Source organism: Dreissena polymorpha, chromosome 1, assembly GCF_020536995.1.
Source record: "Dreissena polymorpha isolate Duluth1 chromosome 1, UMN_Dpol_1.0, whole genome shotgun sequence".
NCBI lineage: Eukaryota > Metazoa > Mollusca > Bivalvia > Myida > Dreissenidae > Dreissena > Dreissena polymorpha.
Window position 1 is genome coordinate 131805169 of NC_068355.1, and position 17224 is coordinate 131822392.

At 37.5% G+C, this 17224-nt stretch overlaps 1 protein-coding gene across 4 annotated transcripts in view; it reads left to right on the forward strand.

Annotated features, from left to right (window-relative positions):
• Positions 1-17224, forward strand: part of LOC127850349 (ATP-binding cassette sub-family C member 9-like) — an 80160-nt gene that overhangs the window by 30883 nt on the left and 32053 nt on the right. For 3 of the 4 annotated variants that reach the window (XM_052383326.1, XM_052383334.1, XM_052383341.1), the window contains 6 exons: positions 8947-9129; positions 10592-10697; positions 11600-11695; positions 13850-13934; positions 15903-15983; positions 16827-16964. In XM_052383326.1, coding sequence (XP_052239286.1) covers positions 8947-9129; positions 10592-10697; positions 11600-11695; positions 13850-13934; positions 15903-15983; positions 16827-16964 — 689 coding nt within the window. The remainder of the gene's footprint in view (positions 1-8946; positions 9130-10591; positions 10698-11599; positions 11696-13849; positions 13935-15902; positions 15984-16826; positions 16965-17224) is intronic. The other variant, XM_052383342.1, reaches the window with a different exon arrangement.

Consider the following 17224-nt stretch of genomic DNA (forward strand, 5'->3'; position numbering starts at 1 on the left):
ACTCCTTCTTGGATGCAGTTTAGGACCACATTTGCAGATTATATTATGTACCGTTGTGGTGGGGTCTCCGTCCGTCTGCCAGATGGTTTCTGGATGATAACTCAAGAACCCTTACACCTAGGATCATGAAACTTCATAGGTACATTGATCATGACTGGCAGAGGACCCCTATTTATTTTGAGGTCACTAGGTCAAAGGTCAAGGTCACAGTGACTCGTTCTTGGATGCAGTTTAGGACCACATTTGCAGATTATATTATGTACTGTTGTGGTGGGGTCTCCGTCCATCCACCAGATGGTTTCCGGATGATAACTCAAGAACGCTTACGCCTAAGATCATGAAACTTAATAGGTACATTGATCATGACGGGCAAATGACCCCTATTGATTTTGAGGTCACTAGGTTAAAGGTCAAGGTCACAGTGACAAAAAACGTATTCACACAATGGCTGCCACTTCAACTGACAGCCCATATGGCGGGCATGCATGTTTTACAAACAGCTCTTTTTTAACTGGATTTGCTTTGCAAAAATGCATTAAAATCATTGCAATGATTTAATATTTGGGTTATTGCTTGCAATATTGTTTTGTTTAAAACTTGAAACATGCACAAACATGTGAAATGTTTAAAATAATGTACCTGTATTATCAAATAGTGTGAACATTGAATGCATGGCATTCATTTCCAAGCTACAGGTATAATTTATTTAACTGGAGTTCTCCAATTTTATCACATTAGCAATTTCCATGTAAGTAAAACACAAGTTGCAGCTGATTAGTTTTTTTTGTGTTAAAAGTTTTTAAAAACCTTATCAATTAAAGGCTGGTAAAAGGTAACAAATCCAATTATTATGCATATAAACTGGTCTTAAGCAGGGGTCTAGATAGGCTAAAAATTTTGGGAGAAGTCACTTCTCCCTAAAGCCAAAATGGGGAGAATTGGTAACATTTTTGGGAGAAATGGTAGATTTGCATCATAAATCTTAGTTTTACGTATATTTTTCAGCAACTTAATGGATAAGTGATTTCTGTTCAGCTTTCAATCAACTCTTCTCTTGTTTTATACAATAAGACATGTTAAGTGTATAAAACCGACATTTTCCTTATTTCTCATTGATTTTTGATTATGATTGTATTTTTAATTATTTTTTTCCTGAACAGGTGTATCAAATAAACTTCAATAGTAACAAGCCAGTAATGTTCAGAATCTTTTAACTTCCTTGTTAATTTTAAGCAATTCAACATACAATCAAATTTAAATTTTGTTACAAATATTTGTTTTAAATATAAAATTCATTTAAAATCTCATTTTACAGCAGAGATTCCAAATCTGACCTGTAAATGAGCCCCATATCTATTGCCAGTTCTAGGTAACATCTTCCCATTTGATCATTGACAAGGCCTTTCCATACGCACAACAATTTTGACCCCTTTGACCTTGACTTTGAACTACGGGTCCGCGTTTAGGTTTCGAAATCTGCGTTTAGGTTTCAACAAAAGCGTTTTTCGGGGGCATATGTCTTCCGATGGAGACAGCTCTTGTTTCATGGTAATGTCCAATAGCATATATATATTATTTTTTGATAACCTTTAAAAATAACAAATGCAAAAAATATTTTAAAATCGGTAATAATTACGGATCTTCACCTTTTACGGGCCTTTAAACCATAGACTATCATCCTTCAAAATTAACTGTATATGCTTACTTACAGGGTTGCTAAAATGAAGTGTGAATTTCAAATACAAATTTCACATAACATATTGTTGCCAGTGTAGAAATCTGGTTAAAGGAGTTGAACATAAAGTAAATATTCTTAGAGATATTTTTGTTCATAAGGAATTTGGCCTAGACAGAATTTTAGTATTGTTAGCACTTTCAAATATTGGTTTTTGACACCAGAGTTTTTTGTTTTTTTCATTGATTCTGTCATCAAACATACTAGTTTGTTGCAACTTGTTCAGAATTATATTTATATTTTATTTAGCCAGAAAAAAAACCAGTAGAAAGAATGTAACCAGATTTGTATAAGATGTATGCTATATCACTTTCACTTTTGATATGAAAATCCAAGAGATGATCCCTGATGGAGAGATTGAAAAAAAGAGTTTAAGCGTTTATGTTAAATTAAGATCGGTATCATAATTTTATCAAGGCTTGAATATCTCCATTATTTTAACATTTCTTCTTTATAAAACAATTAAAGTTAAAGAACAATTGCTGATAACCAATAGATATTTCCATGTATATTTCGCCTCCTTGGAGCAAAAAGGTATCCTGTGACAATGATATCACCAGGCACATGACATGGTACCTTTTTGCTTCAAAGGGGCGATCACCCCCTTGGTGCAAAAAGGTACCATGTGACATTGAAATTAGCAGGCACATGGAACCTTTTTACTCCAATGCGGTTATTTATTTATGAAACATGTGTACTATGATATAAGTATACAGGATGAGCATGTCTAGCTAGAAACTGTTCTTCTTGAGTAAAACCTATTGTTTTCCTGTACAAACATTCTGAAAGTATTTCTGAATTGTTTTTGTATTCATTAATAACATCAGTGTCAGGTAAATGTCGGCAAGATACCAATCCTGATACAGTCATGCTCATTCCAGGGCCAACCCTGCTACAGTCATGCTTATTCTAAGGCAAGATACTAACCCTGCTACAGTCATGCTTATTCCAAGGCAAGATACTAAACCATGCTACTGTCATGCTTATTCTATGGCCAACCCTGCTACAGTCATGCTCATTCCAGGGAAAGATACTAACCCTGCTACAGTCATGCTTATTCCAAGGCAAGATACTAAACCATGCTACTGTCATGCTTATTCTATGGCCAACCCTGCTACAGTCGTGCTCATTGCAGGGAAAGATACCAACCCTGCTTCAGTCATGCTCATTCCATGGCCAACCCTGCTACAGTCATGCTCATTGCAGGGAATGATACCAACCCTGCTACAGTCATGCTTATTCCAAGACCAACCCTGCTACTGTCATGCTTATTCCAGGGCCAACCCTGCTACAGTCATGCTTATTGCAGGGCAGATTACTAACCCTGCTACAGTCATGCTCATTGCAGGGAAAGATACTGCTACAGTCATGCTCATTGCAGGGAAAGATTCCAACCCTGCTACTGTCATGCTTATTCCATGGCCAACCCTGCTACAGTCATGCTCATACCAGGGCAAACCCTGCTACAGTCATGCTCATTTCAGGGCTAGATATGAACCCTGCCACAGTCATGCTGATTCCAGGGCTAGATATGAACCTTGCTACAGTCATTCCCATTATATGGCCAACCCTGCTACAGTCATGCTGATTCCAGGGCTAGATATGAACCTTGCTACAGTCATTCCCATTATATGGCCAACCCTGCTACAGTCATGCTGATTCCAGGGCTAGATATGAACCCTGCTACAGTCATGCTGATTCCAGGGCTAGATATGAACCTTGCTACAGTCATGCTCATTCCAGGGCTAGATATGAACCTTGCTACAGTCATGCTCATTCCAGGGCTAGATATGAACCTTGCTACAGTCATGCTCATTCCAGGGCTAGATATGAACCTTGATACAGTCATGCTCATTCCAGGGCTAGATATGAACCTTGCTACAGTCATGCTTATTCCAGGGCTAGATATGAACCTTGTCACAGTCATGCTCATTCCAGGGCTAGATATGAACCTTGCTACAGTCATTCCCATTATATGGCCAACCCTGCTACAGTCATGCCCATGCCAGGGCAAGATATGAACCTTGCTACAGTCATGCTCATTCCAGGGCTAGATATGAACCTTGCTACAGTCATGCCCATTCCAGGGCTAGATATGAACCTTGCTACAGTCATGCCCATGCCAGGGCAAGATACCTGCCCTGCTACAGTCATGCTCATTTCAGGGCCAACCCAGCTACAGTCATGCTCATTCCAGGGCCAACCCTGCTACAGTCATGCTCATTCCAGGGCCAACCTTGCTACAGTCATGCTCATTCCAGGGCCAACCCTGCTACAGTCATGCTCATTCCAGGGCTAGATATGAACCCTGCTACAATCATGCTCATTCCAGGGCTAGATATGAACTTTGCTACAGTCAGGCCCATGCCAGGGCTAGATACCTGCCCTGCAACAGTCATGCTCAATTCAGGGCTTTCATCTTGAGAGTTCTTCATCTGTTTGTTTGTGGAAATTGAACACACTATTGTCATTTTAGAGGCAACAGCAATTATAGAAAGTTATTGTTGTAAATCAGCAATGTTGCAAATTAACTGACAGCATGTTGAGATATATTGACAACATTAATCTGGCATGGGTAAACCCTATAAGCATTATTGTTTACACTTAGATTTTCTCCTGTATTTGCATTCTCTTTTGTTTAGGCATGTTTTTCACTAGTTTAAAGACACCATTGATGTTTCATGTGAGTAATTAAAGTAAAAGCTTGGTTTATATTGCCACCAGCATTGATAGTGAAGAGATATATAGATATTTTTGTTGTCATTTTCTTAATTGTTTCCCCCCCCCCCCCCTCCCCCATTCTCAAGAAGTTAGAACACGGCCCTGCATTTGTCTGTCCATTCGCTCAGACTCCTTATACAGACTGTAACATAATAATTGCGGCATCCTTTGAGGAAGCAAAAACATACATGTACCTGACCTGTTTCCCTTGTTTAAAAGTCAAGGTCATCCTTGTCACATGTAAGACATAGTATAGTTGTTAATGAAAACCTTGTCTTTTTTAGCTCACCTGATTGCTCAGTTGAGCTTTTCTGACCGGTCTTTGTCCGTCGTACGTCCGTACGTACGTCCGTTAACATTTGCTCGTAAACACTCTAGAGGCCACATTTATTGTCTGATCTTCATGAAACTTGGTAAGAAGCCTCGTCCCAATGAAATCTTGGTCGAGTTTGAAACTGGGTTGTGCCGGGTCAAAAACTAGGTCACTGGGTCAAAAAAAAGAAAAAACTTGTAAACACTGTAGAAGTCACATTTCATGCCCAATCTTCATGTAACTTTGTCAAAATGTTTGTCTTAATGATATGTTTACAGTAGTTACCCTCCTTTGATTATTAATGTTTTCATAAAAACACAGTGTAGTTGTGTTTCATTAATGTGTTAATTGTTATTCGAGGTAGGATGTTTATATGCCCCCATTCGAAGAAAAGGGGGCATATAGTGATCGGACTGTCCGTCCGTCTGTCCGTCCGTCCGTCCCTCCGTCTTTCCGTCACACTTTGCATTTAGGTTTCCAAAAATGCTCATAACTTCTATGTCCCTTGAGATATAACCTTCATATTTGGTATGCATGTGTATATGGACAAGGCCTTTCCATACGCACAATTTTTTTAAGCCCTGTGACCTTGACCTTCAACTTAGGGTCCGCGTTTAGGTTTCGAAATCTGCGTTTAGGTTTCGAAAAATGCTCATAACTTCTATGTCCATTGAGATATAACCTTCATATTTGGTATGCATGTGTATATGGACAAGGCCTTTCCATATGCACACAATTTTTTACCCCTGTGACCTTGACCTTAAACTTGGGGTCCGCGTTTAGGTTTCGAAATCTGCGTTTAGATTTCGAAAAATGCTCATAACTTCTATGTCCATTGAGATATAGCCTTCATATTTGGTATGCATATGTATATGGACAAAGCCTTTCCATACGCACACATTTTTGTACCTCTGTGACCTTGACCTTGAACTTAGGGTCTGCGTTTAGGTTTCAAAATCTGTGTTTAGGTTTCGAAAAATGCTCATAACTTCTATGTCCCTTGAGATATAACCTTCATATTTGGTATGCACGTGTATATGGACAAGGCCTTTCCATACGCACACAAATCTTAACCCCAGTGACCTTGACCTTGAACTTAGGGTCCGCGTTTAGGTTTCAAAATCTGCGTTTAGGTTTCAAAATATACTATAACTTCTATCAAAGCGTTTATAGGGGGCATATGTCATCCTATGGTGACAGCTCTTGTTTTTAGCTTACCTGATTGCTCAGGTGATCTTTTGTGACTGGTCTTTGTCCGTCGTCTGTCTGTTTGTTTGTAAACATTCTAGAGGCCACAATTATTGTCCGATCTTCATGTAACTTGGTCAGAAGTTTTGTCCCAATGATATCCTGATCGAGTTTGAAACTGGGTCATGCTGGGTCAAAAACTTTGTCACTAGGTCAAAAAAAAAGAAAAAGCTTGTAAACACTGTAGAAGTCACATTTAATGCCCAATCTTCATGTAACTTTGTCTATATGTCTGTCTTAATGATATGTTGGTTGAGTTCAAAAGTGGTTCCGGTCCATTGAAAAACATGGCCGCCAGTGGGCGAGGCAGTTTTTCTTATATGTCTATAGAGAAACCTTGTAAACACTCTAGAAGTCACAATTTTGGCGCAATCATCATGAAAGTTAATCAAAACATTGGTTTTATTGATATGTCGGACAAGTTTGAAATTGGTCCAGATCAGTGAAAAAACATGGCCACCAGTGGGCGGGGCATTTTTCTCTATATGTATATAGTGAAAACATGTGAACACTCTAGAAGTCACATTTTTTGCCCAATTTTCTTGAAATTTGGTCAGAATTAAATTAAATTTTGTTTCCTTGATACAAGAGTTGAGTTGGAAAATGGTTCCGGTCAGTTGAATAACATGGCTTTCGGGGGGGGGGGGGGGGGGAAGTCACATTTTTTGCCCAATCATCATGAAACTTGGTGAATAGATTTGTTTTATATATATCTCAGATGAGGTTGCAAATGGTCCCGATGGGTCAATAAACATGGCTGCCAGGGGGGTGGGGCAGTTTTCCTTATGTGACTATATAGAGAGAAACCTTGTGATCGAACACTATAGAAGTCACATTTTTTTACTATCACTACGCCAGAGTTTTGGTTCAATAATGATGAAACTTGACCAGGATGTTTGTCTGGTCAATATCTAGGTCAAGTTTGACATTAGGTAAAGACTGAATGAACCGACTCCTCTGAGGTGAGCGAACTAGGGCCATCTTGGCCCTCTTGTTTAACATAAAGTGCTGATGGTTTTTTCAATTGCCAAATATATGTATGCAAGGAATTTTGTTTATAACACAGTTCGTTTCCTCAACTTTGTCTACACAAAGTTAGCAAGAAAATATATTTAAAACAAATTCAACTTATCTGTACACAAAAATTGAATAAGAAGTATTGATGATTTTTGTCACATTTCATGCAAAAGTGTTTGTGTTTTCCCTTTTGCTTGCCTTCTACATGTAAATAATGATTTGCTTAGTTAATAATTGAACACACAATCAACATATTCATAATAACTCTAGGAAATCATAATTGAAATTGTTTGTTGCATATTCTGTATGCCCCCAAAGAGACATGTAGTTTCCAAACTGTCTAGATATCTGTACGAGTATTCCTATCCCCGCAAATTTTTGCAATATTTTTATGAAAAAAAAATGTAAACTAGATAAATTTGTTATCTCTGCCATAACTTTGTCATATGTTGTGGAATTTGAAAAATAAATTGGCATATGTAAATTTGACCACCGGTACTCAAAAATGAAAATCTGAGGTCAAAGTTTAAATTTGGACATAAAACAGCTTGTCTGGAAAGTAACTCTGTCATGTATATACAATAGACTCTGCCAAAACCGGACTCTCCGAATACCGGAAATCTCCCGATTCCGAACGGTCGGGAAAGTCCCGTATTTTCCCCTTCTATTTCTTTGTTAAAAAATGTTGAATAAACCGAACTCTCTCAAAACCGGAAACCGAACGGATATCTCCGTGACTTTGGTCATTTTCAACGTAATATACATTGAGTACACCGGACGGTCCAAATGATCAAGATGCCCGAGGCGTGTAAATTACAATACCTAGTCAGCACGGCGCATGCGGTGTCACGCATTCCGCTTGCGCAATTATCAACAATCAGATTAAACATACCATAAAAGTGTCAAGTCGTTACCGCGCTATTGAAGTCCGATTTAATAATGTAAAACAAACTGTGAATGTCTATTAGAGATGTGCGGTAACACCAAAAAGTGATTGACGCGATCGTTTTATTAAGCTTATGATAAACAATTTAATTATAAAATTAATGCATGCCGTTGCAACGATCATTTTCTTGTGATCTTCTCGGGTAATTTAAAAGATTGTTAAGACATGTTTTCAAACGCTTGAATGGTTGTTTGTTTGTTTGTCAGATAAAACTGTGAGAAATATGACCGTTAAATATCCATCCATCTGTCTGCAAATTTATTCATTGCCTTTTCGTAATTTCAAATGCATCTTCAGTATTAATAATCTAAAAAGTAGGTATGGAATGTTTTTTGCTTTTAATCGAATACAAACACATTATTTAAAGATTACTTTAAACATAAACATTACATGAGTACAGTTATCACATGGTACATGTAAATGTATGCAGTTTGTTTTATTCTTATATGATTTTGTGCACAATTCATGCAATGTATATTTCGGCAATATGCCTACTCTTGGCAAACCGGAACTCTCTAAAAACCGGATGATCAGGCCGGTCCCCAGACCGTCCGGTTTACAGAGAGTCTACTGTAATCCCAATTAAACTTAGATACTACTTATGAATACCTAAAGGAGACGGCAGGCATGTCGGATGTAACACCTGTCTATCTTTTTGTAAGTTCAAGGTTACACATAAAGGTAAAAAGTCAAAATTAGCTACAAAAAGTGAGTCCATATTGTAATTTATTATTCATTATGAAATTTTAAATGCCTTACAACAAAAAACCACTATGTCGAGACAGAATATCATGTTTATCGTCTGTCCTTTTCCTAAAATGTCTAGAAAACAGCTTGATTTTGACATAGTTGGAGTTTTTATACAAAATTGTTAGATTGGTTCATCCATGACCGATGAACAATCATCTTGTTATTTCTGCTCATACATGCATATTACAGCATTATACTCTGGTTTGCAATTTGCAGCCATCTCATTGTCAGTTGGTAGCGATCATCATCAGCGACGTCGTCACCACAGCAACGTATCCATCGAGGAGACGCAGTATGATGACCTGCCATACGCACTCGAGATCACAGATGGCTCTTTCTCCTGGGATCTGGAGAAACGAGAGCCCATGTTGAAGAACATCCAACTGAAAATCCCACATGGTATGAGGATTTTTATAAAACAGTTTCTTATAGGAGTCCAGTCTAGGCTGAAACTGTTGCCCCTGATAAGCCTGTGCAGACTTTAGAGGCTAATCTGGGATGAGGCTTTAGGCACATGCAAACAATATTTTAAAACCCACAATTATGAGAAGTTGGAATAAGACATCAATCTTATAAAAATTACTTTCACATTTACAGGTGGGAAAATATTGTTCTAAGCAAGTCTACTGTATAGATATGTCATTTGTGTGTAATAAATGTTTCCTGTAGAGCTTTGCTTGTGTCATTAGGTATTGACCCACCTACAGGTCACTTTCTGAAATAAAACTTATTTACAGCCCATGAATGACTTTTTCTCATGTTTCAAACTGTTTTTCATTTCAAGTTTTTTTGGGGATTGATTTTTAGCTCATATCTTCTGTTTTCTGCCAGTTGAATGCTAAAATCAGTGAAACAAATAGTTCTTAAGTCCCCTGCATTTGTTATAAGTTAAATGTTTTGATGAGCCTTTTTAGAAAGGTAGCATACTTAACTCGCCTGAGGTGCTTCCATAATCACCCCATTATCTATAACTTGACAAGTTTAATGCGAGAAATAGAGAATATTGTGTGAGTTTTTTATAAAGATCAAGTTAATCACAGAAGGCTTAGAACCATGTTAGTGCGAGGCTTGCCAAGCCCTACCATGGTTCGAGCAGAGCATGATAAACTTGATCTTTATTCAAAACTCAAATAATGTTCTATTTATCCTATTATTTCCTTTCCTTTTCCATTAATAAATATAAAATATCGCATTTTTTGACAATTTTGTTTGTACGTACATTACAAAAACAGATTCTGCAATATTTTTTTTAAACCCAATTCTTTCACTGTTATACTATCAATTTTCATCTGGTAATAGGAGAAAGGTTACTTTATCATCTTTGTGGTGAATTGTGCATATGCCTTTACCAGAGGTTCCCAATATAGCCACCCTCTCACATATGGAGTGCATACATGAAAAAGCTTGATTGTAGTCGATACACAACTTGTTCTTACAATACGTATGGTTGTTCATGCAATTTAAAATAACTTGCCTTAAATGATTTGGAGGCACCATGCTATGCATAGTCTTTTTTTACTCATGCACATATTCCAGCTAAGTAAGGTAACCAAGTGAGCCTTGTTTTGGGAATACTGGGCTTAATGCATGTGCTTTAAGTGTTCTCCCAGATTAGTCTGTGTCGTCTGCAGAGGCTAATCAGATAGGACACTTTATGCCTTGACTTGATTTTTACTAAAAAGAGACTTCCTTCAAATGAAAAATATACCAGAAAAGCAGAAAGTATCATCCCTGATTAGCCTTAGTTGACTGCACAGGCTTATCTGGGATGACATTTGTTCACACATGCATTAAGTCCAGATGACTCCAATTTAACATAGACATTTTACACAATGTACTTGTATGCTATGTTCTATTACAGGCAAGCTGGTGATGGTGGTGGGCACAGTAGGAAGTGGGAAGTCGTCTCTTGTGTGTTCGATGCTTGGAGAGATGCTCAAAGTCGCAGGCAAGGTCACATGGTGCAGGTGAGACAAAACAATGAATTTTCATGAGATAAGCACTCTAGAGGCCACAGTGTTGTGTTCATGTTGATGAAATGTCACCAAAATGTTTACCGTCTCAATATCTTTGTTAAGTGGGGTCAAAAACTAGTTCTGAGGGTCGGATTTTAAAAAACCCTGTAAACACTAAAAGCCACATTTCTTTATTCTTGATGAACATTTTTCAGAATAATTTTCTTTACAAGATCTTAGCCAAATTTCAATTTGATCAATTGATCTAAAACACAAAACAAATCACCAGGTAATCTTAGAAAAACCTTGGTGCCACATGAGAAGTCACATTTATTGATCAAACAGTTGTACCTTGAACACAGATTAGCACTCTAAAGGGCCATAAATGCCCTCGTGTTTAACTTAAAACATGCATTGGAAGTTAATTGAAATATATATGTGTCTTGTTCTGAGAAAACTGGGCTTAATTCATGTGCGTAAAGTGTTGTCCCAGATTAGCCTGTGCAGTCCGCACAGGCTAATCAGGGACGACACTTTCCGCTTTAATTGTATTTTTAGTTTCAAGGAAGTCCCTCCTTACTGAAAATCTAGTTTAAGCGGAAAGTGTCGTCCCTGATTAGCCTGTGCGGACTGCACAGTCTAATCTGGGACGACACTTTACGCACATGAATTAAGCCCAGTTTTCTCAGAACAAGACACATATATGAGCCTCGCTATGGGAAAAGAGAGTTTAAGACACATGCATTAAGCCCCAAAGTGGTATTTATATTGTATAGTTGATTATTCACATACACTGTCTTTAAGTAAGATTTTCAAATGAAACCATGCTGTTATGTTGACAATTTCGTAGTTTTTTTCCATGCCTTTTTTTTCAGGGAATAATAAATGTCTATGTCTGATATTTTTTTGCACAGAAACTCCAACATAGCCCTTGTCGCTCAAAAGCCCTGGCTACTGAATACAACCCTGAAGGATAATATTCTTTTTGGAAGCCCCTATTCCTGGAAAAGGTCAGTGTTGTCCTAGTGAAAATGCCAAACAAATGTGTTTTCAGACATACATGTACTGTTATTTTGGAGGTCTTGTACTACTTTCTTGTAAAAAATGTTGTTTATTATTACAGTCTTGTATTATAGTTTTTATACCCCCATTACCATTGGTAATGGAGGCTATATAGGAGTCAATTTGTCGGTCTGTCCCGAAATTTCATCTGATCTTCACCAAACTTGGTCAAAAGTTGTATCTAGATGATATCTAGGTCACATTCGAATATGGGTCATGCCGGATCAAAAACTAGGTCAGGGGGTCACTTAGTGTGTTTTTAACAGAAATTTTGTCCGAACCATAACTATGTAATTTATGATTAGATTTTAAAATCACTTGGTACATTTTGTTCACCATTATTGGACGGTGTGTCGCTTGAAAGAATTACGTCGATATGTCCAAGGTCAAGGTCACACCTTGAGTTCAAAGGTCAAATGCTTGTCCGGTACATAACTTTGTCGATTATTGTGAGACTTCAAAATCATTTGGCACATTTGTTCACCATCATTGGACGGTGTGTCGCGCAAAAGAATTACATGGATATCTCCAAGGTCAAGATCAAACTTTGAGTTCAAAGGTCAAAAATGAGCTTGTCCCGGCCATTACTATGTCATTCATTGTGAGATTTTAAAATCATTTGGCATATTTGTTCACCATCATTGTACGGTGTGTCACGCTAAAGAATTACGTCAATATCTCAAAGTTCAAGGTCACACTTAAAGTTCAAAGGTCAAAAATGGCCAGAAATGAGCTTGTCCCGGCCATAACTATGTTGTTCATTGTTAGATTTTAAAATCATTTGGCACATTTATGCACCATCATTGGACGGTGTGTCGCCCGAAAGAATTATGTAGATATCTCCAAGGTCAAGGTCACACTTTGAGTTCAAAGGTCAAACATGACCATAAATGAGCTTATCCGCGCCATAACTTTTTCATTCATTATGAGATTTTAAAATTATTTGGCACATTTGTTCACCATCATTGGGCGGTGTGTCGCGCAAAAGAATTACGTCCATATCTCCTAGGTCAAGGTCACACTTTGAGTTTGAAGGTCAAAAATGGCCATATATAAGCTTGTCTGGGCCATAACTATGTCGTTTCATTGTGTAATTGTAAAATCATTTGGCACAATTGTTCACCATCCTTGGAAGGTGTGTCGCGCAAAAGAATTACGTCAATATCTCCAAGGTCAAAGTTACACTTTGACTTCAAAGGCCAAAAATGGCCATAAATGATCTTGTCTGGGCCATAATTATGTTGTTTCATTGTGAGATTAAAAAAAAAAATCATTTGGCCCATTAGTTTGCCATTATTGGACGGTGTGTCATGCAAAATAATTAAGTAGCTATCTGCAACATCAAGATCACACTGTGAGTTCAAAGATCAAAAGTGGACATAAATGATCTTGTCCGGGCCATAACTATGTCATTCATCGTGAGATTTTAAAATTACTTGGAACATTTGTTCACAATCGTTGATAGATGCGAAAGAATTAAGTCAATATCTCCAAGGTCAAGGTCACACTTGGAGTTCAAAAGTGAAAAATGGCCATAAATGAGCTTGTCCGGGCAATAACTATGTCATTCATTGTGAGATTTTAAAATGACTCTGTACATTAATATTGTTCACAGTCATTGGAAGGCGTGTCATGCGAAATAATTCAATAGTTCAAAGGTCAAAATGGCCATAAATGATAATGGCATAATAATTCTTAAAAATCGCTATAAATTATATTCTCTTGTTTTGTGCAGACAGCATGCAAAATAGTCTGTGTCAATGTGGCACGTGGGGGTATACGTCACGTCTGTGTTAAAGCTCTAGTTTGTAAATACTTTCATTAATATTTAATCTTAAGAAGGTTATGAAAAGAATGCATGTATAATAATTTAACTGTTTATTTTTATGTGTTAATTTCATATTACAATAACGCAGTTTAACGTGTTGAACTCTTTTTGTCAATGTCCGGTTAATTATGAAATATTACCTCAATATATAAATGTATTATCATACATTCTTTGTTCATTAAATACTGCTTGTGGGCAAAGTACATCTGAACTTCAGACAAAATACCCCAAGCATTATACAACATCTTGTACAAACTGTGTTACATGTCGGCAGGTATCAGAAGGTTATAGAATGCTGTGCACTGCAACCAGATATTGACAGCCTACCTGCAGCAGATGGAACAGAGATAGGAGAGAAGGTGGCAATTATGCCGGATAAAATTTACATACCTTAACCCTTACCACTAAGAAGCAAAGTGAAAATGGCTATGTGCAAACAGCATAAAACCAGAACAGCCTGCGAGTAACTCGCAGGCTGTTCAGGTTTAATGCTGTCTGCTGCTTATCAGCATCCAAGGTTTGGAGATGAAGTCTTAAAAACTTGAATCTGGTAGTCAAGTTCTTAAATTAAATGTAACTTTCTAATGGACTACAAATGCATGAAAATACGTATCTAAGTAGGAAAGGGTTTAACATTGTTATTTGAATTTTTTGTATACATGTACACTTGTCTCTTGATGGTAGTGTTATGGGAATACCCTTGGCTGATGGGCTGGCTGCACATTAATTGTGTGGGCTCTCAAAATTCATTTTAATACAGTCTTCACCTAACTTTCTTGAAAGTGATTGTTGACATAAAAATGAAGGGCAAGTTCAATTACCAGCGGATTCTCACCTGTAACATCAGAGTTCATGCCCTTTTCTTGTACAAAATTTTGAAATTATCTTTTTCTCCTCTTAAACTCTTTTTATAGAATCTTCTTTTATCTTTTTGGAAATGTTTGTTGATAAACAATGAGGCCAAGTTTGATGACCAGCCTCATTCACACCAGGCTGTTTAGACTTGTTCTCGTTGTGTAAATAAACAAAGCAAAACTATTACAATTCTGTTTTATCTCTCTTTACTTTATTATGCTCCCCCAAAAATTTGTTTGGGGGAGGATATAGTCGCCGCTTCGTGTGTCCGTCCGTGCACAATTTTTGGCCGGGCTATTTCTCAGCAACTAATGACCGGAATTTAATGAAACTTTATGGGAAGCTTCACTACAAAGAGGAGATGTGCATATTATCAGCGGGTTCTGGTCGGATGATTTTTCACAGAGTTATGGCCCTTTGAAATTTTCCATTAACTGTACATATAGTGCAATTCTTGTCCCGGCTATTTCTCAGCAACTGATGACCGGAATTCAATGAAACTTTATGGGAAGCTTCACTACTAAGAGGAGATGTGCATATTATCAGCGGGTTCTGGTCGGATGATTTTTCACAGAGTTATGGCCCTTTGAAATTTTCCATTAACTGTACATATAGTGTAATTCTTGTCTGGGCTATTTCTCAGCAACTAATGACCGGAATTCAATGAAACTTTATGGGAAGCTTCACTACCAAGAGGAGATGTGCATATTATCAGCCGGTTCTCGTGGAATTATTTTTCACAGAGTTATGGCCCTTTGAAATTTTCCATTGTACATATAGTGCAATTCTTGTCCGAGCTATTTCTCAGCAACTTGTTACGGGAATTCAATGAAACTTTTTGAGAAGCTTCACCACCAAGAGAAATGTGCATTTTATCAGCCGGTTCTGGTCGGATGAATTTTCAGAGAGTTATGGCCCTTTGAAATTTTCTATAAACTGTACAGATAGTGCAATTCTTGTCCGGGCTATTTCTACCCAACTACTGACTGGAATACAATGAAGCTTTATGGGAAGCTTAAATACCTTGAGGAGATGCGCATGTTATTTGTGGGTTCTGGTTAGATGATTTATTTAGAGAGTTATGGCCCTTTGAAATTTTTAAGTTGCCAAACCATCCATCGTATTATTTTGTCCAAAGTTATGCCCCTCAAGACGTTTCCTTTTATCTGAATATATATTGCAATATTGTGACAAAAGAAAACCTTTGGGGAGCATCACCCGTCCCTGACGGTTTCTTGTTTTGTTAGGAAATTGTACAAAATTTTCCAGATATGGGGTCGATATTTTGCGACGGACGTATATTTTTGTCCATTACACTGTTCAAAATTTGTATATGACATTAATCAAGGTGGAGATTTATTACACACAGATGCGAATGTCAGTTCAAACGTCCATATATTCATGTAGCATTAACCTTGTAATGTTCAAAAAGATCTTGTTGTTATTGTTGAAGCTCTTGTTGTTGTTTTCAGGGTGTGAACCTAAGCGGGGGTCAGAAGCAGCGTGTGTGTATAGCCAGGGCCCTGTACTCCAGTGCGGACATTATTGTCATGGTAACTAGGCAGATTGTTGTTAATCAGCTATATCAAAAAAGCTCATTAAGCAATGTTGGCGTTTTTTTTTTATCTATCAAAGGTATATGTCATGCTTATGACATTGTTTCAATTGTACATTGATGGAATATTATATAAGCCATGGTCAATGATCAAATAAAGTATCTGATAAACATAGAGTTATGGCCCATTATTTATATAGTGTTTGCCAGGCAGTTATTACCCCTTTTGTCGAGCAGCTTAGATCCAGTTATTATCAGACTTACACTTTAAAAATCATTTTAATCCAAGAAGCAGTGTGTGTGTGTGTATGTTTTTAGGCAGTGCCCTGTTCTTTTGTTCAGGAATCATCTGGAAATGTTTGTAAATTATTAATTTGTGTGTGTTTTTTGGTTGGTCTGAAACAATGTCTTTAAACACAAATTTCAAGTGGACTTATAGTCAACTTATTTATAGAAACAACATCTAAATCTTAAAACATTTACAAAGCCATGTGTTGTTAATCATAAAATCTATTTTTGCTTATCTCAATCAATATTACATGTGTAATGAATAATTCGTTATTGCAGTTTTATTTGTAGAAGTATGTTTAACAAATGTGTAAAACATTAACATAGGAAGACACTTTTTTGGTGCTGGACTGCCATTTTAGCCCTGTGTTAGCATCTGATAATACTATGAAATGAGCATAGCTTTAAGATAAAAGTGCTTAATACATGTGTGTTAAGTGTCGTCTCATATAAGCCTGCGCAGTCCACACAGGGTTTTAAAGGATGACACCTTACACAATGCATTAAGCCCAGTTTTGCCATAGCATGACTCATATACTTGTGTGTTGTGTAGGACGACCCATTCTCAGCGCTGGACGCCCATGTAGGTCGTCACGTGTTTGAGGAGGTGGTGCTGAAGAAGCTGCTGCAACGCAAAAAGACTGTCATCCTAGTCACCCATCAGCTGCAGTACCTCAACTACGCTCACAGTGTATGTAGCCTTTGGGAAGCATTTTGACTGCCTTTCTTAAAAGAAGTGTGGGCATATTTTGGTCTAGTTCTAGAAAAACTTGAAGGCTGTCTTATCGGTTTTTCCTTCAAAAGACCTTTCAAAGTGGTATCTTGAGAACTATTTGACTTTCAATCAACTTGGTATGCTGATTGCTGGTGAGGAAAGGGTCGATGCCTGTTGATTTGAGATCAAGACGTGAAATGTCAAGGACACAGGAGGTAGTAGCTTGAAATTTGTTT